This window comes from Elephantulus edwardii, unplaced genomic scaffold, assembly GCF_000299155.1.
Source record: "Elephantulus edwardii isolate Elephantulus edwardi_28Jun2011 unplaced genomic scaffold, EleEdw1.0 scaffold00152, whole genome shotgun sequence".
Taxonomy (NCBI): domain Eukaryota; kingdom Metazoa; phylum Chordata; class Mammalia; order Macroscelidea; family Macroscelididae; genus Elephantulus; species Elephantulus edwardii.
The window spans coordinates 5,507,221-5,532,382 of NW_006399902.1; the positions used below are offsets into that span (position 1 = coordinate 5,507,221).

General features: G+C 49.0%; 4 protein-coding genes across 4 annotated transcripts; 3 read left to right on the forward strand and 1 right to left on the reverse strand.

The window, feature by feature from the left end:
- The first annotated feature begins 5,653 nt into the window (after nt 1-5,653).
- Nucleotides 5,654-9,358, forward strand: CCDC28B (coiled-coil domain containing 28B). The gene is made up of 5 exons (XM_006894996.1): nt 5,654-5,835; nt 7,749-7,915; nt 8,017-8,207; nt 8,418-8,440; nt 9,304-9,358. The coding sequence occupies exons 1-5, from the start codon at nt 5,672-5,674 to the stop codon at nt 9,356-9,358; spliced, it is 600 nt and encodes a 199-aa protein (XP_006895058.1). The 5' UTR covers nt 5,654-5,671.
- Nucleotides 9,359-9,857: 499 nt separating this feature from the next.
- On the forward strand, nt 9,858-12,500 carry IQCC (IQ motif containing C). The gene is made up of 7 exons (XM_006894997.1): nt 9,858-9,899; nt 10,309-10,452; nt 10,714-10,954; nt 11,182-11,297; nt 11,417-11,593; nt 11,816-12,080; nt 12,433-12,500. The coding sequence occupies exons 1-7, from the start codon at nt 9,858-9,860 to the stop codon at nt 12,498-12,500; spliced, it is 1,053 nt and encodes a 350-aa protein (XP_006895059.1).
- A 2,227-nt stretch (nt 12,501-14,727) lies between these two features.
- On the forward strand, nt 14,728-19,612 carry DCDC2B (doublecortin domain containing 2B). The gene is made up of 9 exons (XM_006894958.1): nt 14,728-14,993; nt 16,026-16,077; nt 16,494-16,570; nt 16,815-16,946; nt 17,378-17,524; nt 17,637-17,676; nt 18,675-18,810; nt 19,233-19,336; nt 19,514-19,612. Exons 1-9 carry the CDS (start codon nt 14,728-14,730, stop codon nt 19,610-19,612), a joined length of 1,053 nt encoding a protein of 350 aa, XP_006895020.1.
- A 916-nt stretch (nt 19,613-20,528) lies between these two features.
- On the reverse strand, nt 20,529-25,107 carry TMEM234 (transmembrane protein 234). The gene is made up of 5 exons (XM_006894959.1): nt 25,092-25,107; nt 24,665-24,816; nt 23,536-23,602; nt 20,947-21,039; nt 20,529-20,623 (listed from the first exon to the last, which is right to left on the reverse strand). The coding sequence occupies exons 1-5, from the start codon at nt 25,105-25,107 to the stop codon at nt 20,529-20,531; spliced, it is 423 nt and encodes a 140-aa protein (XP_006895021.1).
- Between the last annotated feature and the right edge of the window lie 55 nt (nt 25,108-25,162).

Consider the following 25,162-nt stretch of genomic DNA (forward strand, 5'->3'; position numbering starts at 1 on the left):
ACATGACAGTGTTTGTATTGAGGATCTGCTGACGAGTGGGGAAGGGTGCTGAGGAGTGGGCCTGGGTTCCTGACCAGATGGGTGTGTATCACTGCCCACCTGGTGCCTTTGTTACGCGGGTGCTGAGATTTCCTGTTCAGTGAGACCAGAGACTTTGTAGTGGAAGAAAGGAAAGAGCTTCTGATAGCTTTGCCACAAGCTTGCCTAAATCCTGGGCCTCACACCCAACTACCCCCTTGGCTTTATGGGTCCATTTCTGCATCCTGCCTGTCCACTGCCACTGGATGCACAGGCCTTGAGGCCCTCATTCTGTTTGCCAGTAACTCCTTGCCCAAGGAATAATAGCTGAGGCACGTCCTCCTTGGGGTTCCACACCCTTTTGTGTGGGATCCCACAGGCCAAGCCCCACTGTTACCCAAGAGGTAGACAACGAGCAAGAGAATTCCCACTCACCTGAGCCCCAGTAATGGCTGCCGACATTTGTGTTTGTTGCTACTTTTATATTTTGAAAGTTTTCCTGGTTGCAGACTTGCCAAAGTATTAGCCAGTTTCTTCTTTTGTTTTCACTGAGCAGTCCTCAGGGACCACAGGTTGAGTGTTGGTTCAGGGAGCAGGGCTCTGAACCCAGCGCCCATCTCCAATGGGACTTCTGCTTCTCCCTACATTTCCTGCAATCTAGTCCATTGTCGGCAACCTTTCCTTCTCCGTAGCTAGCCTACTCCTCGGCCTTTCACTTAACCCCTCAGATAACAGTTCCATGAGGAATGTTCTTTTCCCGAACCATCCTCTCATACAGATCAGAAATGGTGACTGAAAGGACACCATCTGCCTCCTATATCCATGGCACGTGTCACTAGAGTAGATCTGTGTTTGTATCAAATCCCCTATATGTTGGTATGACTGTTGAGACCTGTTTGCCATCCCTGGCTGAGATTACTCAGTGGATGTGTTTCCCAAGATCTTCCTTTCTTTAAAATTCCATTGTTTAGAATTGTCTCCAAGCCTTCCCACAGGAAGCCCTCCTCCCCTAACCCTCTGCCCAGACTGAGATGTAAGAGCCACCAATCCCACATGGGACCTGTGGAAATGGGGGGGGGAGTGTGTAGGGACAGGCAGAGGTACCCACCTGTTCCTTGAAGAGAGCAGAAGGCACAAGGTGGCCTGTGTAACTCATCACCTGCCTTGCTTCAGCTACCTCTTTAAAGCCCAGGGGAGAGGCTGGGTCTGCTAGAGCCCAGTGTGGTGTGGACAGACTGTACAGCAGCCTACTGGGTCAGCACACTGGGCAGGTGGCCCCAGTCAGCCTTCTGATTCACAAATGTGGGTCCCAGGCACACAGACCCCATTCTCGGTTGCAGCTATTTCTCGGCACCCAGGCCATAAGTAGGGGTCTCCCTTTCTGTTCCTCTCCATTGACCAAATCTCACCAAACACTACAGCTGCTCTGCTTTCTCCACTTTCCAAAGTTAGCCCAGGAGCCTGGGTACTGCACACACGGGCCTGGGCCAGATGCAAGGGGCTGACCTCTTCGTGAAAGAAGGCTGGTGTCTTCCTTACTGGGGTGAGTCCGTGCATGTGACCTCAGTTTTAGGACCAAGAGCTGTTCTGTATAGGGTTCTTTGCTAGTTTTTCTCCAGGGACCACAGCAAGTGAGGCTCAGAGGTCAGAGTTCCTGGCTCTGGTGACCGTGACCTGTGCTCAGGACCTTGTCCAGCTGAAAGCTTCATGGATTCATGTACACCACATTCTGAGAGGTGTCAGCAGCACTTTTTTTTCTCCATGAGGTTTTGGACGATGGGCTGAGCTCAGGCACTTTGCTTATGAGAATGTTAATTCTGTAAAGGTGGTTATTTCCCTTTCATGGTGGGCTACCCTGTGGTGGTGAGGAGGGGCAGGCCTGAACTGATTGTCCAGAGACTGCTCTGACCCTCCTTGCTGTGCACAGCACAGAGATGGTCACCCAGGGACAGCCATGCACCTGCCTGCTCCTCAAACTCTACCCAGGAGCTGCCTGTGTCCTTGTAACTCTCTTCTCTTCACTCAGCCTCCCAGATCTGTTTGAAGCTGTGCAGACAGCATTTTTCTCCTTTTGGTATTCACAACAGGCAGGGGTTTGATTTGATGTATTTTAAACCACATTAAATAAAGAGTCTGTTGCCTTAATAGTTTCTTGTGTGGTCATTTGGTGCTACCAGGTCCTTCTGTGCTTTTGTCCTCTGCTTTGAAACAACCCCACTGACCTCAGGATGTGGGCACAGTTGCTGTGGCTGCCCTGGCAGCCTGCCTCAGCCCTCCCACCACCCAGCAGTCACCACAGATCAGGATATAGCAGATCAGCCTGAGCAGAGCTCCTGAAAAGTCAGCATACCACTTGTATACCTCAGTGGATCACAGGGATTTCTTTATCTTCACTATATTGTGTAGCCATATCACTGAATCTCATTCTTTTACTTGCCCATGGCTTCTGTAATTCTGCCATATTTTTCACACAGAATGTGTCTGACTTATATTGTACAGCCACCACCTTTTTTAACATTGTTACTCCCAGAGGCTGCTTCTGGCCTTTCCAGTATCGCTTTTTCTTTTGAGCAGCATCTTCAAAACTTATCCTTCTTGGACATTCCATTAAAGACTGTAGACCTCACGGTGCACTTCTTTAGAATTAGCCGGTTCCTTGCACAGGTCTGTCCCCACCTCTGAACCTCCTGAATGGAGACACCCTATTGCTGGCCTCATGCAGCACCCTGTTCTGGACCTGAGTTGATCTGGCACAAAGAATGCTACATTACACCCCACATGGCGTCAGTCACAGTGGTGCTCTTCCCTGCAGGTTCCCATGGGTAGCCATGCCAGCACACTGGCTGTAGCAGTCCATCTGAGAAGAGCCTCCCTCCACCCCTTCTAGCCTAATAAGGGCCGAGGTTCTGTGATTCTAAGTAAGGAATCTTCTGGCAGGGGTGGGAGATGTGGCGTCAGGCTGTCAGCCCCCCATGGAAGCAACTAATGGGAACCTCAGAGATGCTCCTGGTCCTTCTTCCAACCTTGCTGAGGGGACAGTGGCACTACCGTCTAGTAAGGAGGGGAGATGGTTCCCTGCTGTCCTCTCCAAAGCACAGTCTCCTTGATTATTTGAGAAAGTCATCAGTATCTTCCCTGCTGGATCCTGCCGGTGGGTGCTAGAATGCCTGTGATGGAATCCTGAGCAGGTGCCCCAGGAAGAAGCAGTGCCCATCTGTCTCTACCTTGGCCCGATCAAGGAAAAGCCACTGCCCTCAGCAGGAGGGGGAAGGTGGCAGTTACTTGAAACAGCTGGGCAGGCATGCTAAGGATGAGTGTTGCTTGGATGGCATCAGATGCTGCTCTAGGGACCTGAGCCAGCAGCATCCGCCAGGTCTTTAAATAATTGCCCCATCTACGATCTGGCCTCCAGCAGCATAGAAACATCCTGATTTCCCTCTTGGGAAAGGTTTCCGTCTTGAACCCTGGGAACCACTGGGTCTTTTCTCCAGCCTGGGGCTCCCTGTTCCTCTCTTCTGTGGGGTGGGGAGAAGGTAAAAATGATGAGACTACAGCCCCCTCCTTGCTATCTCAAACTCTGCAGTGACCCTCCTCAGGGCCAGCAGCCTGAGACACAGTAAGCACTGCACCACCAGGTCTTCTTGTGGCCGCCCAACAATCATTCAGTGTTTTGAGAGCAGTACCACTCTCCCTCAGAGCCAGAGCCAGAGCCAGAGCAGCAAATTACAAGCAAATCTGTTACTCCTGGGTAAGGGCCAGACAACACAGGCCCAGACCTTCACATGGCCCCTGGAGGGGCTCAAAACTTATTTAAGGTGGTGGAGGTTTCCTGCACCTCCCACTTGGACAAATTTCTGGACCCCTGTGGCTTTCTGGGAAGCAGCTGAGGGTTAGGAAAGCTTTAGAAAAAACATGGGTGATGATGGTATCTTCCTTCAAGGTGGTTATGAGGATTAAATGTACATGAAATGCTTAGTAAGGGCTCTCTCTCTCTCACACACACTTTCGTTTTCTCTCTGGCGAGCTCTCTCTGGAGCTCTTTCTCTCTGGCGCTAACGAAGCCACCACCATTTTGTAAGGAACTAGCTTCTTTCAGAAATGGATGTGAAAAGTGAAACTCAGTTTCAGTTGTCATTACACAACAAATAGGGTCACCTTAGTTCAGGCAGAGAGGTAAAATCAGGAGACAAGAACAGTTAAATATGGGGATGCTCCTCCCTCCCCACCCCCTTTACTCCAGCCAGAGCTCTAAAGCAGCTCACTTTCCCTTTAAATGCAAATTACCTCCTGGCTGCTTAGATTCGGCATCACCCGGTCTCTTATCCCGGGAGGAGAGAACTGAGGACAGGAGGAACCTACACCAGAGCATTGCCGATACCCTAAGCCTCCAAGTGTCCAGGTCAGTGGCCCCTGGGAGCTGTGGGGGGCAGCCGTAATGTGGGTCTGACACTCGCTTTCCGATCTCCTGAACTGAGCAATCCATCCGGCACGACTTCAGAGTGTAGGAAACAGATCCCTGGTCGCCCCCAGCTGCTCCAGGGGGCGGAGGCGCCAGCGCTACATTGCGTCCTTAACTGGGTCAAGCTGCTGTGGGGAGGGGAGGATGCTGTTGCTCATGTAGCCACCCACCACACCCCTAGACCCATCCAGTGCCAGCTGGTCAGCCAGGTACCAGTTTAGACTGTTTCACCATTACTGCACCATCTCGGAGTGCAGCGTCTGCCCAGGTGGCTCAGCCTGGGGCAGTCAGCTCTGGGAATCAGACAGAAAGACAGACCCCTGAAGACTCAAGCCTGAGGGGCGAGGCTGGACCTGAGGCCAGCAGCCGTGCCAGCTCAGCTACAGGCTCAGCCATTGTTGACAGCTAAGGCACCCAGCTGCTGACCCCCCACCGCACTGTGGCAGCAGCTGATGCTGACAGTTTGTGAGTGGAGTGAGGGACTTGCTGACCAGGACAGAAGAGAAGCATGTCCCAGGCAACTTCTTGGAGTCGCCCCTCCCACCGCCCCCGCCGTGTGCATTGTCCGGGGTGGTGGAGGATGGATGCCAGTGTCCGGAGGGAGAACACTGTCCTGGGGGCCCAGACTTCCTCAGCTATTTCTCACTCCTGGTGGCTTCTGCTTCACACTGGGGCCTCTTAAGTGTTCCCAGGCCTTTGTCACTTCCCATATGAAAGATTTCTCAATGTCAGCTCAGCGAAAGAAGTAGCAGGCATGGTTAACACACCCCTAATACTCAGCTGAGCTCTTGCCAGCTCCAGTCCACCCTGTCTTCCCTCTGTTTCCTCTGTCAGCCCCACCCCAGAGGCCACAGGGACAGGAAACCCCAACAGCTACAGTAGGACAATGGTGTCTGGCCCAGGTCTTTCAGGAAGGACCTAGTTTTCTGGCTGAGTCTAGTGGGCAGGAGGAGGGGAGAGTGAGTCAGGGAAGAACCTTCAAATCTACGCCCAGAAGCCCAGGAGCAGGTGCTGGCATCAGAGCTGCCTCTGGGACACTAAGGAGGAGAGATGGCCCTGACATCTGTGAGGGTTAGAAGGCCCCAGGACCCTTCCTTTGAGGATCTCAGGGGTTAAGTGAAGGGTCAGGTGGATCCCTAACTATCTCAATGGGGCTTTCCCATTTCTTAGGGCCTGAGGCCCAGCCAGCACCCAATGGATGACAAGAAGAAGAAGAGAAGTCCCAAGCCCTGCCTGACTCAACCAGCCCAGGCCCCTGGCACTTTACGCAGGGTCCCTGTGCCCACCAGTCACAGTGGCTCCTTAGCCCTAGGACTCCCTCACCTGCCATCTCCAAAGCAGCGGGCCAAATTCAAGAGGTGAGTACACAGGGAAGCAGGCAAGGCCTCCTCCTAGGCAGGCGGGCACTCCAAGCTTTAATTATTAAGCAGTAACTGATGCTGTCCTTGGGCTGGCCTCAGCTAGTAGCATGTCTCAGGGAACTTCAGAGATATTCAGGCCTATCCCAGCCCTCAAGGACATGAAGAGAGGCCCATGTGGGTCATCAGAGTCACATATAGCGTGGTGATACCCTCAGAGAAGGCATTAATGTATTAATGCATCCGCCCATCCATACACCAGTGGCAGTGGATGTTTCCTCTTCTAGCCCTGCACTGAGCTCCAGATTTGGTGGAGGGAAGGAGATGTGAAGGTAAGAAGTCTCTGCTAATGACACTCACAGCCAGCCCTCACTGTGCTCCTCCTGGCTCTTGGATACCTAATGAGGGAATGATAGTCCAGATTGCAAGGCCTCTTGTCTCAAGCATATAAGACAGATACAACCTAGGAAGTTCTGAATACCTGGGTGTTGTGGTGACTCTGGGGTGGGGGCCTCAGGAGATGCAGAAGGGAGGCCAGGGTATGTAATTTGATGTCTGAAATTTTTTTTATGATTGAGAATTTCTATTCTGTCCTAAAAAGTGTTTATGTTTGTTTTCCACTAAAGATAATATGTTTTTCCTTCATTCCCCCCCTTTATAAAATCACTGTTCTTCCCTATGGCTTTGTACACCGCCTGTCTGAGGGGTGTGTTTGGGGATGGCTAGTGGGGTTGTAGCTGAAGCTTGGGGCTGAGATGGAAATTGTAGGAGATGCATCTAGAGTGGCCAGTGTCACACAGAAACAGCCTTTGAGGTTATTCTGAGTGCAGCAGAGGACTCAAAACGGCTTCAATAGAAGAGGAACAGGAAGATAGTTTTGGAGAGTAAAACAGGAGCTGGGAGCCCTCATGGTGCATTGTTAAGTGCTCAGCTGCTAACTGAAAGGTTGATCTGTGAACTCACCTCTCAGCAACTCTGTGGAAGAAAAGATGTGATGTGACAGTTTGCAATCTGCCTAGGAAACCCGACTTGGCAGTTCTCCTCTGGATCTGAAGCAACAAAACAGGCTATAATTAGGCAGTTCCCACCAGGGTGTGCCTCACTGTACAAGTGTCCCACATGTATACTAAGCTTTTCTGAGTACATGGTACCTCTAAACTTCCTGGGTTGGTTGCAGCACACGTTTGGTGTCAAATATGCCGTTGTTGAGAACAAGGAGGAGAGAAGACAGTAAATGACTCTTGGGGAAATGAGTCTTGTCAATTTACAGATTTACCTAAGAGAAGGTGAAAGTAGAGGCAATGATTATTCGATCACAACACAGAACTCAAATTAAGTCCCCTAAAATGCCACTTTAGAGGTAATTATCTATTTGTAAGAGTCCCTGGGTGGGACAAATGGTTAAACATTCAACTGTTCAACATTGGAGGTTCAAACATATAGAAGGCACCTTAGACAACAGGCCTTGTGATCGATCTACTTCTGAAAAGTCATGGCCTTGAAAACCTTACAGAGCAGTTCAGCCATGACACACATAGAGTCTACTTGAAGGCAGATACCATCAACAGACTGGTCCTGGTGGTAATAAGGTTGTAATTGTCCTTCTGGAACAAATTCACAAAGGCCAGGGAAGACAAGTCCCTCGGGGTCACAGGAGGAGTGAGAGAAGGGAATTCAGTAATAGCCTCCTTCCAGATATGACTCTGGCTGTTAGGGTCATTAGCAGAGATTTCTTACCTTCACTTCTCCTTCCTACTATCAAATCTGGCACTTAGTGCAGGGTCAGAAGACCCCACATCCACTGATGTTGGTGGGTGGATGGCAGATGCATTAATACAAGGCACAGAAGATCTTGGGATACCTGGTTGGCTGTTTCAGCCTGTGACTATAATAGATCATACCCGTTATTTCAGGGCAGGCAAGGAGAAATGCAGACCAGTGCTGGCTGGAGGTGGGGGCGGCTCTGCAGGCACACCGCTGCAGCACTCTTTCCTGACTGAGGTGACTGATGTCTATGAGATGGAGGGTGGACTGCTAAACCTGCTCAATGATTTCCACTCAGGCCGGTTGCAAGCTTTTGGTGAGTCCTGGGGTCTGCACCTGGAGGATATGTGGGAGGGACTGGAAAGGCTAAGGCCAAACCCCGAGCTTGCTTCCAGGACTCAGACAAAAGTTTTTCAGGGAAGGAATGCTCCTTCGAGCAGCTGGAGCATGTCCGGGAGATGCAGGAAAAGCTGGCTCGGCTCCACTTCAGCCTGGACGTGTGTGGAGAGGAGGAAGAGGAGGAGGAAGAGGATGGTGTCACTGAGGGGCTACCTGAGGAGCAGAAGAAGACAATGGCTGACCGAAATCTAGACCAGCTGTTAAGCAATGTGGGTCCTGGTTGGTTGCTTAAATTCTTAGGGGAACAGGACATAGGGGAGGCACATGTTTCCAAGATAGTTCTGGCCCCAGGATGAAAAGGTGGGGGTCATGGTTTCAATTAAATCTTCAATACCCACCAGATTACGATTCCTCCAGAGCACCTAGATTTTTACCTAATGCCCCTCCTGACAGAAACCTCTTTTTCTTTCTGTTGACAGCTGGAAGATCTTAGCAATTCTATGTATCCTTTCAAGAGCACTGGCAGTGTGTATGTGTCCCAAAGGTAGGGTCACATTCCTCCTACTCTCCACCCTCTCAGAGGTACTCATATATATTCAACATTACAATCCCTTTGTAATTCCTAATGAGTCAAAATTCAGAGAGTCAGATAGACCCTCAACACGATAGATTGGGAGAATATGTTAACAATGGGCCTGAGTATAATGTGAGGATGGCACAGGGAGAACAAAGTTCAGATCTGTTGTTCATAGGGTTGCTATCAGAAATGACCCATAGCTGGCCCTCAAGCAAGTTTTCAACAGTAGTAAATCACATGGAAAGAGACTGACGATCTTTCACCTGCAGAGCAGCTGATGGATTCAAACCATATGTCTTCTGGTTGGCAAAACAATTCCTCGCCACTAAACTCCAGAGCTTAGTGCCCGTAGGGAGGAGCTGCAATCTCAAAGGCACATCGTTCAAATCCACCAGCTACACTGTGGGAGAAAGATGGCAATCTCTTTCCATATAGTTTACTTCCCTGAAAATCTTCTGGAGAGTCACCTACCAGTCATTTCCCCTGGAGGGTCACCTAAGAGCTGGTTCAGACATCACACAGTAAGCAGCCATCAGAGCTCCCTAGCAAACAAGTTCTTTAGCTGACATCAATCCATAGCAAAACTTGCCTAAAGTCCTCAGCACTGAACAATTCTTTTTCAATAATTTTAGACTTCTCAGTTGGAAATAGCTTGTGCGCACACAGGAGCTCCAGACTCTGGGCCAGCCCATTTACTCTGTTGGCCAAACTAAGCCTGTGGAGGAGGGGAAGATGGGAGTTAAGAGAGATAACTGAGACCAAGGTGTTACAGTCCTTAGCTGTCACAGACAGAAGTTGCACCTGGCTGAGAATGCTGAGCCCGAGGAGCAGTCAGCTGTATAGGTGTCTGACCAAGGCCCAGACTGCCTCTTTTTATCTTCTTCAAACTGTGACTTTTTCAGACTCTGGAGGATATTCAACGGCCCCCCAGGTGCTATGAGGAGGGGGGTACTAGGTGGAATTAAACTCGAAAGAAAGCAAGCAGCTCTGTGTGCTCTCTTCTCTTCTTGTTCCTTTGCTCACTGGCAATGTCAAGGGTCCCAGGCTCCGCGGAGACACTGCTCTGCAATATTCTTTTGGGAAGTCCCTCTTGGGACGGGGCAGGGGGCTGGACACCTCAGTCAGGCTCCAGGGGTGGAATTCGGGAGAGAAAGTGACAAAAACAAAGAGAAAAGTGGCTATGAGGCCCTTCTAGCCCCAGGCGAACAGTTGCCCTGGAGACAGCAGGGGCGGGGCCCTAGCGGGCTGAAGAGCCAGTGACGCATGCGCGAGGCTGAGGCGTGGCGTGCGCTGGTGACGCACGCACAGGCGGCAGGTCGGCGGGTGGACCGTTGAGTCTGCGATGGAACGGAAGGAGTTGCTTCTGAAGGTGTCGGTTCTGCAGGTGCGGGGAGAGGATAGGAGGGTGGAGGGTGCACCTGGTTTCCCCTCAGATCTAGGACGAGATGGGGTATCACCTTCTGTCCTCTGAGAAGGGGGACGTTGAGTACGTGCTAACCTCTGGAGATGCCGGTTCACAACTCACCACCCCGAAGGGCACTGGAACCCTAGGATTTCCCCGCTCCTCCCCCGTTTCCACTACAGCTGCTTCGGGGGTCAGGGCAATCGTGGGAAAGGCCTTAAAGCGCAGTGAGGATCCTCCTCCGAGCCCCTCCGCAGTGTCCCTTATCCTGCCTGTTCCGGTGGCTGTGACTTATCCAGCAGCGTCCAGGATGACCTGTCCTGGAGAAAGCCTCAGCATGCCTGGTCGCTCTTGCGTAAGTGTTTCTTCTCCCCTTCATTCTCTACACTAGGCCTGTGTCCGGGGCTTCTTGGTCCGACGACAGTTCCAGAATTTGCGAGCTGAGTATGAGAGTACAGTACGGGAGATTGAAGGTGACCTGAGCGTGGTGAAGTGGTCACAGGGCTGCATTGCCAGGCCCCAGTTTCTCCCAAAGGTAGTACACACCCCAAGGAGAGAAGGGAGGAGGAGGAGAAGAGAACTGGGTAGGGCATTCAAGGATGTAATTGAGCACACTCGTCCTACTTTCTTCTGGGTGGAACCCACACTTCCTGCATTAACCTTCTGGGAGAGGCAATAAATGCACCGCCTCACACCAAGTTCTTAATTCTGACCACCTTGTCTGCTGATGCGCAGATACTGGGAGGGGGTTGACTCTAGGGCTTTCATACATCTGACTGATTTTTCAATTTCTTAGAATGTAAAATCCCATCAGACTTGGAAAACGGGAGAGAGAGTGTCAAATCCAAAGAAGGAACTAGGGAGCCACTTGGCAGGTCGACAGCCAAAGAAAATGATGAAGTCAGGAGAGAACCCAGCAAACCTTGGAAGGCTTCCCTACCAAGAAGATGGCTCTGGCCCCAAGGCTGAGCAGAGCAGGAAAACTGGGAAACTTAGCCAGGGAGAAACCAGAGATTCATCAAGGATGGAGAGTCCAGGTACCTATGCCTAGATCAGGGCCAGTCGTGACCCACTTTGGGCCTTGTTTCCTTTCTGAAAAGTGAAAGCCTGGAAAAATCACATCCCTTCTTTACCTCTTTTTGACTGGGGCAACACATGGGTGAATGGGGGAGAATGTCAACTTGCCAGGGCTAGGACTGCTCAGTATACCTCTTCCACCTCACCCCACGCTGCCTCTTAAGGCTCGCTCTTCCTTCTTTCACAGAAACCACCAATCCAGAAACCACCAGCCAGCTTGAACTCCAGGAGATCCAGCACCTGCGCAGCCACTTGGCCATGGAGCTGCTGTGGCTACAACAGGCCATCAATAGTCGTAAGGAGGTAGAAACTGATTGAGAGCCCTTTCTACACATTTGGGGACAAAAGGAGGGGGGAAGGAAGGTCTGTCGCCATGACCAAGGAAGCATGACTACTACAGTGTCTTTTCTCTTTCTCAACAGTACCTAATTCTTAAAAAAACATTGAGCTCACCAGAAGCAGGCCAGACCAGAGATGAGCCCATTATGTGCCCAGACCACGTGGGACAGGCCTGTGAGAGGGAGCATGTACAGCCAAGTACACCATTGGAGGACAAGACCACCAGAGAGCTAGATCATGTGGATGAGTCCTGCCAGAGAGTCAGTCCACAACCTCACAAATTCTCAGAAAGACTGGCCACTATGGATAAAACCATTGCTGAGGCTAAGAACAGGAAACTGTGCTATAGGAGGGCTGAATCACAGCTGCCCACACCATCAGACAATCAGGCCATGGGGGACAGACTCACCAAAAAGCCAGATGATGGAGCATAGCCCTCCAGTGGGACCTGTGACCTCATACCCAGGGGCCATTGTTCTAAGAAAGCCAGGACACAGCTGCTTATGTGCTCTGAGGAACCAGCTGTTGAGAACAAGTCTTCCAGAAGGCAACACTGCCAAGACCTTAACTGCCAGAGAGCTGGACCACCAGAGTCAGACTGCTCAAAAGACCATGTCATCTGGGATGAAACCTTGGTAGAACCAGACCATAGTGGCCTGGGTGTCTGGAGAATAAAATTACCCACAGGCCAGACCCTCAGTGGTGGAACTTCCAATCAGTGTTGGAACTTCCAACAAGGACACTTTAGTGAGTCTAACCAGGAAGAATGGGAAAACCAGAGGACTGGACTGTATAGATCAAGGTCATCTGACAACCTGTTACCCACAGGGTCAGACTGTCCAGGAGAGAACCACTGGAGGGGCAGGCCATGGAAAACAGGACCACCAGGCTAAACCTGGGGGATCAGGGAGGACCAGTGAAGGAGAATGCTGTGAAAACATGATGAGTGGGACAGGACCTCATCCCGGCTCTCAAGTATTAAATCTTCTTCCCTGCTGTGGTCATGGGTGACTAGGAGAGTCGAGAGGAGGTCGAGCAAAGAGTAACACTAGTAGAAGAAGAGAGGACAATATTCTTTCATGCTCTCCCTGTGGCTCAGTTCAGAGCAAGGAGTTATCTGGGGAAAGTGAAGTTAAGGACCAGATGGAGAATAAAGATTTTTCTTAGACCATGAGCCTGGCTGTCTTCATCTTTTGCCTCTGACTTGAGGCCCTATTGTTTATTTCCTACTGGTAAGATGCGTCCTTCCCAGAACCAACTGAGAGGAGTGACCCAGAAGCCATTCAGGAGTAATGGCCCATCATCCATGAGGTTGTCAGGTGCTATCAAGTTGACTATGACTTAGAACAACCCTATGATGACAGAGTGAAACTTTGCCTTATCCTGTACCATCCTCATGATCTCTGCCATGCACAAGCCCTTGTAGCAGTCACTTTGTCAGTTCATCTCATTGAGGATCTTCCCCTCTTTCGCTGACCCTCAACTTTTCCTACCAAGATCCTTAGGAACATTGGAGAAGGCCCTCCAAAGCTGACAAGGGGTGGAAGGAGGCAAGGATCATCCCTGGAGCTGTCTCCAATTCTCTATATTGTGTCAGGTCTGCTACTCCTGTTTGACTGTGGTTCCCTCTCTGAGTCCCAGGGTTTCCTACAAAAATCGTGATCAGACTTCTTGTACTCTGGTTTGGTTTTCTTTCTTCCTTTGAGAGAATGTTTCTAAGTCATACTGGTTTTTTAATCACACTTTATAAAAGCCACTTGTTTTATAGTGGCTTTTCATCCAATTTATTTTTTCCCCTACCCTCTCTTCTGATTTTATCCTTGGGTTATTATCCAAGAATGATTCTGTGAGTTAAACCCTTCCTCAGCATTTTATAATAGTAGTCTTAGACCTTAATAGTACATCAACAGAGAACTGCCAAATGTGCAGGCTGGGTTTAGAAGAGGCTTGGCATTAGGGACATTATGGCCATTGTCATATGGATCTTGGCTGAAAGCAGAGTACCAAAGGAATGTCTTTGTCCCATTGACTGTGCAAAGGCATTTAACTGTGTGGTTCACAACAAATTGTGGCTAACTTTGAAAAAAATGGGAATCCCAGAACACTTGATTGTGCTCATGTGAAAACTACACTTGGACCAGGAAGCAGTCCTCAGAACAGAACAAGGAAACACTATGAAAAGGATGCCAGGGATGCATCCTATCTCACATCTTTTCAATACATATCATTGGGAGGCTGAACTTGAGAAGGAATACAACATCAAGATTGGTAGAACACTCATCAACAACCTGCATAATGTAGATGACACAACCATACTTGCTTACAGAAACTAAGGAGGACCAGAGGCATTTGCTGCAGAAGGTCAAGGACTGTAGCCTTCAATATGGATTGAAGCTCAACATCAAAGATTTTCACCACTGGACCAATTGGCAGCATCATGACAGATGGAGAAGAGATTGAGACTGTTAACAGCTTCAGCTTGTTTGGTTTCACAATCAACACTCTTGGTACCAGTAGACAGGCAATCAAAAGATGAATTGCATTGGGAAAAATCTGCTATCAGGGACCTCTCCAGAGTATTGAAGTGCAACAGTGTAATTCTAGAGACCAAGATTTACCTGATCCAAGCCATGGTTGTCTTAATTACTTGCTAAGCATCAGAGAGCTAGACGATGACCAAGGGTTATAAAAGAGTTGATGCTTTGAGTTGTGATGCTGGAGAAGAGTATTGAACATACCATGGATTGATAAGACGAAACAGGTCTGTCCGGGAGAGAGTCAAACCAGGCTGCTCCTTGGAGGCAAGGATTTTGAAGCTCTGTCTTACATACCTTGGGAATGTTGCGAGGAGGAACAAGTCCTTGGAGAGGGACATCATGCTTGGAAAGATGGAAGGACAGTATAAGAGAAAGACCCTGGATGAGATGGATTGACTCAGTCACTGGTAATGTTGTAGACAATGAAACTGGCCCAAGATAGGCATAGGGATCAGAGCTGTTGTACATAGGGTTGCTATGAGATGCAAGTGACTAGATGGCACATTACAAAAATAACAACCATAATAGTCCTTTTGGGCCTGATTTATGCCACTCAGCATAATTTCCTCTAGATTAACCCATTTTGTCCTGCTGTACTCTGAGACCTTTGTGAGAATCTGAGTATGTAAGCCTTCAGTTTAGACCTGGCTTCATAGGTACAGGAATTCACCACCTCTGAACTGAAGCTGCTTCTCCATTGTAAGAGCAGATTGTATGATGCCTGTGGATGGATGTTTCTGGAAGCTCTCCCTGCTTTCTTGGCCAAGAGGACAGGACTCCACCTCTGACTGGCACCACTCCCAACCCAGCCTTGGTTCCCTGGCAACAGCTTCGCGTCTCTGGCTGAGGCTGGAGCAATGGCAGGTGGCAGTCAAGGAGCCAGGTGGGTAGTGGTATACAAGAATGGGGATCCCTTCTTTCCAGGCCGCCAGTTGCTGGTGACTCCTCGCCGCTTCCCCACCCTGGAGAGCTTCCTCTGTGAGGTGACATCAGTTGTGCAGGCCCCACTGGCTGTGCGTGCACTCTACACACTCTGTCATGGCCACCGGGTCACTGACATGGCAGAGCTGCAGAACGGAGGGCAGTATGTGGCTGCTGGCTTTGAAAGATTCTGCAAACTCCAGTGAGTGGGCTGGGCTGCTCAGACAGCCTAGGGAGGGAAAGCTAGCATTTGCTCAGGACTTAGTGTGTGTGTACTAGGCACTGTATTTGTTTTCTCATGGACTATAATAACCTATGAAGAAGATGATTTTATCCCCATTAGTTAGGAGGGGAAACCAAGACAGCAAGGTTAAATAACCTGTGTAAATGTTGAACGTTGTTTCAGATCACTGTCTTCTACAGTTCCTTATGCTATCACATGCTGTGAGAGGGAGATAAACTCCTGCCGTTTGCTTTCTTACAAAAAGCTTTTCCTTGGCGAGCTCTGGTGGTGTAGTGGGAAGAAGGTACACTGCAATCCCAGAGATGAGCAGTTCAAATCCATCAGATGCTTTGCTGGAGAAGGAGGAACAATCTCCTCCTGTACCAGTCAAATCTGATTTGACGGTACACACACACAAATAATAATTAAAAAAAACAAAAACAAAAAAGCTTTTCCTACTACCACCACCAGATACTCTGAAGTCCATTATTTCCCCCAAACTGGTTAAGCATCCTCTGTTCTCTTGTTAAATGATCATACCCCATAGCAGGGTGGAGCTGTATTTTCCAAGGTGGGAGAAGAATCTGAGTATCTGAACTAACTCAATCCCGGCTTTGATGTCCCACTGTTGGTTCTCAGCTAATTTTGCTTACTATATATAGGGAACAAGGAGTTTAGAACTAGACGGAATCTGGACAATTACTTCCTGGGGGGACCTGGAGTAAGTCACTTCAATCCTGAGTCTCAGACAAAATAAACTACCTACCTCATGAATTCTTGGGATATAGTTAAATGCTTAATGAAATAGTTTCTCTTAGTCTTTTGAAAATAAAGCTTGTATCTGAGATCCCAGTCTGGATTCCCAGCCTAAGAAGGCAGGATCAAATGTCAAGCATCTGATTCTAGATTGAAAGGGCAGAGGTTCAATGTGGAGTGAGACCTGCTGAGCTGACCTCCAGCCCTGGACTTTGGCAGCTGTGGGTCTGATCTGTAACCTATCCGTTCTTTCAGCTATTTACCCCCTGGGGGGAAGGATCCAGGCAGGAAGAGCAGCAGATGGCCAGTGAGTCACTCCAGCTCCCCTGTCGTTCCACCCCTCCTAGGACTGCCCCCAGTTTTGTCTGGGAAGTTAGGGAGGCTGAGAACACCTGGATCCTCCCATTTCCATGGGGATTCTCCCTATGCCCACTCTGGAATGAACTCTTAGTCTTCACAGGGTTCAGGAGTTTATGTCACTATCCTTTGCCCATTTCCCAGCCTTTTATCTCCAGGCTGTGGTCCTCTGAGAAAGCAGCAGCCAGCCCAGATGCACAGGTGGGGGTAGAAAGTGAGATGACCTAGGGGAGGATGCCTTGGTGAGACATGTGAATGGTCCTCTGCTTCCCATGCCTCCCCATTTCACCACACCCACCATGGACTGATCCACCCCTAACCAGGGATCCTACCTTCTCCAACCTTGGGAACGGACTTGGGTTTCAGGGTCCTCCCATGACTCACCACGTGTGTGAAGGGGCCCTTGGACGGTGGCTGCCTGCAGGTGTCCCCTGCTATATCCAGTAAGTGCTAGTGTTGGGAAGCACGGGGGGAGGGGGGATACAGATTATTGTTTTAATGAGACTGAGAAACTGGGGATGGATTTGCTTCAAGAGCCCTTGGCCACTGGTGGGAATATAGAAAGTCTGGCACGCTTAATGGGTGAGGATGGATCAATGCAATGGTACTGGAACCACACTACCCTTATTCCTCTCACATGCGTGGAGGTCTGGGCACTCCCCTTTACCAGGCTGCTCTTTGTCACAGTGTGTTCAGGAATGGAGACCTGTTAAGTCCCCCATTTAGCCTGAAGCTGTCCCAGGCTGCCAGGCAGGACTGGGAAACGGTGCTGAAGCTCCTGACAGAGAAGGCCAAGTTGCAGACTGGGGCTGTGTGCAAGTGAGTATGGGACTGGAGAAGGGAAATCTTCCAATTGTTTTGGGATGTCTCTGAATATGAAATGGCAAAAGAAACACATGATTCCCCCAAATGATTTCTTATGCCACAGGAGAGGCCCGAGGCCCAGCCCTTGGAGTCACAGCAGAGCTGATGTGACTGGCTCTTATGCCCAGGTGCTCAGGGACCAGGGCACTGTAGGCATCTACTCCCTCTGTCATATATTTTTTTTCCCTTGTTGTGTACTGTCAAATCGGGTTCGACTGGCACAGGAGGAGATTGCTCCTACTTCACCAGCAGAGCATCTGGTGGATTTGAACTACATGACTTCGGGGTTACCACACAGCCTCTTGCCACTAGGCCACCAGAGCTCCCTTTTGCCAAATATTATGCTGTCCACTGGCCCTTTTCCTACTTGCCTCTCTCCTCTGCAGACTCTGCACCCTAGAGGGGCTCCCAATGTTGGCAGGGGAGTCTCTGGTGAATGGTCATTACTATGTGGCTGTCGGAGAGGATGAGTTCAAGGCCCTCCCCTACCTTGAACTGCTAGTGCCTGGCCCCTCCCTGCCCAGGGGCTGCTGGTATGTATGCATGAGTGGCAGAGTACTAGACAGGAGCAGAGGAAGTCACTTTCCCCGTCTATGTGCTCTCAGGGTCCACGTCCTCTCTTGTCTACCAGTCTTTTCATTGCAGGCATCCCCCTGACCAGAAGTCAAAGCCCCAGAAACAACGGGTAGGTGATGCAGGGGCTGTGGATGTGGGAAGGAAGGGTGATTGGTGGTGGATCTAGACCTTGACGATCTCACTGTATTCTTCCAATAAGCTTGTGCCGATTATTATCCCCGTTTTCCAAAGTAGGAAACTAAAGCTCAAAGAAGTAAAATTATTTCTTTAGAGTCACAGTTGTTGAATGGCAGGAGCCAGGCCAGAGCTGGGTCTGAGAGCACAGGCTGATCTATGGAAAATGGCACCAGTGGTAAGCACTGAAATTGTGCCTGTGTCCAAACACTGACATTATCTTTTAGATAACAGTATTATATCAGCTCAGAAATACAAATCAAGATCATTTATCTTTCATTGTCCACATCATGGCACTGCATGAAAACTACAACTGCACTTTCCTTGCTTTTGCTGGTGGAAATATGTCTACAATAGGGTTATCCAATTTTTTCTACATTTAGCAGAGCAATATCAGAGTCTGTCTTGACCTGTGGAGGGTCTCAAATATGGAAATACTAGTTTTAACTTGCTGAATGATCTCACAACTGGGGATGGAAACTTCTCAGCTGGTACCCAGGACACATGCCATGACTGCCATACTTTAGATACACCCTGTCTGAGAGCCAGTTCATCCAGGTCTAAGAAGGTCTTCAGAACTCTGAGCTGCTGGTGTTAATTCCTTTTGACTAGGTTAGATTCTGGGAGAAAAATGACATAGCCAGCAAAGCAGGGTATAAGGAAACTGTTCACCTCCCTGTTCTGAGTCAGCCAGGTCTGAATCCTCTCAAGGAACAAGGCAGTGGGCTTTTCTGAGAGCCAAGGACACTGTTTCATTCCTGGAATAGGGCAGCCCGACAGAGGGGGGAGCGAGAAGGAGGATATAGGCCATTGAGATGAACAGCATCTCCTCTCCCACACTCCCTCAGGTATGGGACACAGAGCCAGGAGTAAGGAGCAGAGAAAGTAAAAGCAGCCAGCACCTATGGCCCAATTCCAATGTCCCCTCTATAGGTCCATGGTCACAGGGCACAAGCAACCCAGCCCACTCCAAAGAAGCCAGGCCAAGTTGAGCCATCAGCTTTCTATGCCAGACCCCAGAAGGCCATTCAGCCAAGAAGTAAACTCCCACTTCTCTCATCTTCATCAGGTAAGGGGCTGCTGGGCCCAGGCCCTTCCCAGTTACCTTCGGACAGGCTCAGCCACTCTGACAGAGACACAAGATGGTCTCTGTAGTCTGTGGGTGGAATGTCCCAGAAATGAGCTGGCCCTCACTTCAGATATTTAACTCCCTGGTTTGTATATCCAGTCATTTGTTCTTCACAGGGGCTTTGCATTAAAGCAGCACAAGGAGCAGACAATGCTTAACCCTAAAAAAGGAACCTTTAGGGGTGGGATGGGATGGGTGTGGAGGGTGAAAGACCTGCCTCTCAACTTCCCTCCATTCTATGGGATAGTGAGTGATGAATGTAGAACAGGGATCAGGAGAGCAAGGGGCTGGTGGAGAAGATCAAGGAGGGGATGCTAATGGCTCCTCAGCCTGGGCATCAGCCATGCTGCATCCTTTGTCAGGAGTCAAAGGAGTATACGGGGCTCTCCACCCAAGGAGCGAAACAGAAGGGGCCCAGAAAGTAGATGATGATGAAGATACCCAGACAGAGGAACCTGTGGATCAGGTGGGCTAGGGCTGGGAGCAGCATGGTGGGATAGGAGGAGATCTAAGCTAAGAACTGGCAGCCCCAACTTTACCTTGTTAAATGAAGGGGCAGATCTTCACCTATCCTGGCTTTCCCTGTTGAGGGATGGATGAGGATGCTAAAGTTGCCATCTGTATGACCCTCTTCCTTCTCCAGAGGGCAGCAGAGATGGTGAGAGAAGACTTGTTTCTGGGAGATAACCAGCCTGGGGCTGGGACATTTATCTCCACCATAGCCTCTTCTCTGCCATCTTAAGAGGCAGCAGCTCCAGCCAGAATTGGAGAACATCACTCTGCAGCCACTCTTTGTCTTTAGTTTCCATTAACAACCTGTTCCTGAGAAACCCAGACTCATGGGGTGGGCTATACCCTCTTCAGCCCCTCTCTTCTGCTCTTAAACCCACTCTAGTTACTCCTGACAGAGCACCCCTAACCACAAAGGTCATTTCCTTTTGGGCTTCCCTGACCAGAGAAAGTATCAGACTGAGTTTGCAGAAAAGGCTACAAACTTGGGAACAGGCTAGTCACAATAAAAGAATGCTTACACACCTTTGTCTATTTACTAGATTTATTGAAGGCTGTATGGATTTGTTGTCAGGCACTGCACTGGGTGTTAAAGTTGAGCAGCATGCCAAGGCTCACAACTATCTGCCACTGGAAGGGGCTGTCAGTTGTTGAGGAGTCCCACCCACAAAGACAGGCAAGGCTAAGTGACAGCTCATTTCCTTACACACACACTTCTCCCCTTCTGTCAGCCAAGGTATCCTACCTGAGCTATGAGGCCTACTGTTTGCATTTCTGGCTCAAAGGCTACAGTGACCCTCTCCATGCTACTGAGATACTGCAGCATATTGGTTCCCCACTGAAGATAGGTCAGATCACAGTAATGAAGGCTGGGGAGAAAGGGGGTTCCTGAGATAATGGAGAAAACTGCTGCTAGCTGAGTGTGAACTCTCATGTGCTGGATCCTAAAAGCCGAACAGCAGCACCTGACGAGTCTAGAATCCTTTCACCCTCTCCTTTTATTGTGTTTCACGAGGTAGCGATTATCTCCATAAGAGATGAAGAAGCTGAGGCTCAGAGACAAGTGCTGGGTCTCTCTGCTCACACCAACACCTCTTGGGCCTGGGGCTTCCTGGAGACAGCAGAGCTTGCAGGCAGGGCCTGGCCATTCAAAGAGTAGACAGTTGCCCCTGGGTCTTGCTCACTGAGCTTGTGATGCAGAGAGCAATTCCTGTCATGGTAAGCATCATGCCTGCAACTGCTTCTGTAATAGCAGAAATAAAGGAGTGATGAGTCAAGTTATTCTATAAGGAGCTGGTTCAGGGCTAGAGGAAGGGTGTGAGGGGGCTCTGGTTCCAACTCCTACCCCAACTCTATCACCAAGCCAGACTTCCCAGGGGAAACAAACTCTAGTGGCCACAAGGAAGCAGAAGAGCTGGTGGCTAGCCAGCCAGGGCCTTTTCCACCCTGCCAGCCTTTCAGTTAGTAGTCCAGTCTCCTGAAACATGTGGGCTCTGGAAAGGAGCTAAATGTGTGTCAAAATCCAAGTCGCTGCTTCCCACACGTGCAGTGGCCTGACTGACTTACGTTTTCCACCAATATCTTCTCCAAGTACCTTTCCAACAATCATTGTGAAGATGATGGCCAGAGAGTTACAGATGGGCACTGCCAGGGTTAGATCTGGAGAGTCAAAGTGAGAAGATGAATCACTGCATTGCAAATAATGTCTTTCTAGACAAAAAATGCTTCTGATGTATCACCAACCAACCCTTTAAAAGGATTGACTACAGCTTTCCAGGTAAATGATAGCACTGCTTAGGCCCCAAACCCAGGTTTCCTGACACCAAATTTAGTGCTTCCTTAGTATTCCAACATGAAGACCTCAGCTCCACAGTCTGGAACCACAACATTTTGATGAAGATAAGATCTTTGCATTTAGCTCCTCAGAGCTAAAGAACATCTGGGAAGACATCAGGGCAAGGATTTTCAAGCTTTCAATGAAATTTTGTGAGAAGCTGAAAATGTTAAATGAAAGCGGAGTAACTAGTGGAACCTGGGGTGGTATATCTGGAGGTTATTTTGTTGCTCTCTCCTCTCAAAGCCTTTTAAGAGTTCTCCAGAGAATGGAGAACACTGATGGGTCTTTGGGACCCAGACTCCCATCAAGTCCCCTATGGGTCAGGGTGAGACTCTGTGGATGGCAAAACCTCTGCAAGAGAACTCAGAGCCAAGTTCAAGAGTATAAAAATTTATTATGTGGCTTCAAATCCTCTACAATGATATTTTGTGGTATTAGGTGATATTGTACACAGCTTTAGTTTGCTTGACTCCACAGTCAACAGTCTTGGCACCAGTAGCCAGGAAATAAAAAGGCACATTGCCATGGGAAAGTCTGCTGTTAGGGACTCCTCCAGAGTACTGAAGAGCAATGGTGTCTCCCTGGAGACTAAAGTGCGTTTAATACAGGCCATGGTCTTCGCAATCACTTGTTATGCATCAGAGAGTTGGACAATGACCAAGGAGGATAGAAGGAGAATTGATGCCTTTGAACTGTGGTGCTGGAGAAGAGTATTGAGAATAGAAAACATACAGATTTGTCCTGGAAAGGGTTAAACCGGGTGGCTCCTTGGAGGCAAGGATTCTGAGGCTCCGTCTAACATACTTTGGACATGTTGTGAGGAGAGACCGGTCCTTGGAGAAGGACATCATGCTTGGGAGGGTGGAAGGACAGTGCAGGAGGGGAAGGCCCTCTATGAGGTGGATTGATTCAGTGACTGGGATAATCGGGATGGGAGTGTCAGAGACAGTGTGATGTGGCACAGGACAGAGCAGAGTTTAGGGCTGTTTTACATAGGGTCGCTATGAGTCACAAGCGACTCGACGGCACATAACAACAACACAACAGGTGATATTAGACGAAATACATTTCCTGACATGTAAAGCTGAGACAGCCATGTTTTCCTCACAGGAGAATGAAATGTGTAATACAATGCAGTATAAATCCTGATACATACTACAACATGGATAAACCTTGAAAACATTATTCTAAGTAAAATACTACAAAGTTCAGACTCATTGCCATTGAGTTGAAACTGACTCAGCTAACCCTCCAGCAGTTTTTGAAAGCTGTAAATGGGAGGAAACTGCCCATCTTTCCTCGGCAGAGTCACTGGTGGATGCCAACTGTTTGGAGGGGTGCTGTCTTTGGGGTTGTAGGTCATCTCCCTGCGGACTATGACATGAGAGCTCCATCCAAGTAAAATAAGTCTGCCACAAAAAGATTAATAATGCAAGACCCAACTTGGATGAAATATCTAGACTAGGTAAATGTATAAAGACCAAAGTTTATTACGGTTATCCGTAGTGAAAGGGAGGGAGACAGGAGAAATCCCTGTAGGGGGCACTGGGCTATTGAAGGTAATGGCAAAATCTGGCAATGGTTAGTGATGATGGTTGTAAAACATGATGAATGTAATTAATACCATTAAATCATATATGAAAAAAATTCTGAAATGGCAAATGTTTTGTTATAATTGTTGTTGTGTACCATCATCCAGTTGGAACCCTCCAGCGGGTTTTCAGAGGCAGTTAATCGTACTGGAAGAGACTGTTCATCTGTGTGCCTTTGGGATTGCTCCCTTACATATAAATTACCACAATAAAAAAATTTTTAAAAGTATGCATTTTACCACAGTATTTGATGCAACAGAAGCCAGACAACAAATGTTGGAGCAAAAGAAATTTCTATTTATTGAGCTCCTATTGTATATCTAAAACTCTACTAGATGCTTCTCACACATTACATTTGACCCTCACAATACTATGACACAGATTATATAAAAACTGAGGCTCAAATAAAGAATTTGTCGAAGGTCAAGAAAGGTAGCATACATACAGTAGAAGCAAGAGTGTCAAAGCCAGCACTTTGCACAGCAATGTAAGTCTTTTTCTTCCTCTGCCACTGTACAAGACTGCCAGGCCTCACACCAACCCTAGTGGTTAGTGATCAACCAAGCAGCCCACTGTGCTCCTACTGGTCAGAGAAGATGCAAATAGGAAGTCAGAGACAGCACTTCCTCACTGATGGGAACAATATATTTCAAGATCTTTCCCAAAAAAAGACTCTCCCTAGTGGCCTCCACCACTGGACCCAACAGTTCTGAGCCAGAGACCTACCTGTGGATGCCAAGGTGAGGTAGTAGAGAAGAGAGCCACACTGGTTGAAGAGAAAGGGCATGAGGTACTGGAATCAAGTGAAAGTTGCATTAAGTATGATTACAAGACTGAGAAACACTATCTTCTTTGAGCTTCTTTCCTTGGAAGAACGGCTAGCTACAGTAAGCCCTGAGGGCCTTTTCAGGACAAAGAAGGAAACAGTTAATAAGTGAACTGTGCTTTTGCACTGGAATGCACTCTCCCTCAGCTCTGCTAGTTTGCATCCTTCCCATCCTGCAAGGCCTTGACTGGTGCAGGCCAATGTCACTGTCTCCAGGAAGCCTTGAGTTCCAGTCTCTTCTACACTCACTCAGCCTTCCTCTGCACCTTCCATAACCCTCAGCCCTGAGAGGTCACTGTGTGTCTATGTCCTGTCCTTACTACAAACTTAGACTGGGAGCCTGGGAGCCGTGGAGTCAGAGACAGTTCTGCACACATCTCTTTTATCTTCCCTCTCCAAGTTGGGCCCCAAAGTCTCCTTTGTAAAGAGAAAGCACAATAATATAACAATTGTCATATACCATTGAGTTTGAAATAATTCATAGCTGACTCTCCCAGGGGTTTTCAGAGGCTATAAATTGCAGAGGAGGAAACTGCCCATCTTTCTTCTGCCAAGCAGCTGGTGGATCCAAACTTTGTCCCTTTGGGTTGGCAACACAACTCCTTACTACTAGGCCATCAGAGGTCATTCCTTAATATAACAGTTACTGGGTACCAATGAGTGGCAAAGAGACCCATAGCTGATCCTCCGGCTGGTTTTCAAAGGCTGTAAATCGGATGGGACTTGACTGCTGATCTCTCTTTCTACCACGGAGGATCTGGTGGATTTGAACTGAATACCTTCGAGTTCGAATTGAGTATTTATGTGCCGGGTTCAATGTTATGGTATTTGCGTCTCCTTTCACTTAACCCTCACAAATGCATCAGTATTCCTGTTATTATTCCCCAATTCACAAACGATGAAAATAAGGCTTAGAGAGGACAATTTACTAGTCCAAAAACTAAGATTCTGACCGAGATCTCTTCAATTTCAAAGAGAGATAAAGTAGTTAGCGGTCACCCTCGAAAGATGGGCCATTTAGGGACGCACCTCAACATTCAGGAAGAGGGTCTTCATCTCCTGCAGTAACTGCTGTGCCCAGGTACGCTCACGAACTTGCTGCAGGCCGGCGGAGGCCCGCTTCAGCAGCGGCTGTGTGCCACCCCACAGAGCGGCCACCAGCACCAGGGCCAGCACCTGCCCTGGACGGAGGTTTGGGTCCCTCTGTCCTATCTAACCGGCTAGCCATTTGGCTCAACCCTCCCCTGGGCTCTACCCCGACAGGATCCCCCCAAGGCGTTCTATGCCAGCCGCCTCCCACCTCCCTTCTTCGCTGGTAAACCAGGTCCCTGGACGCCCTCAGGCTATTCACCCGGGAAGCTGGGATCTGAGAGTGTAAGATGGCTGGAGGCAGGGTGGGAAATGAACCCCTAGTTAGGGTAAGGAAGTCTACGGAGAGGCGGGACCCGCTACTCACCCAGAGATGCCGCCATAGCAACGGCTCCCTTCTACTTCCGGAAGGGAGGGGGCGGAGACTCACGATCCGGA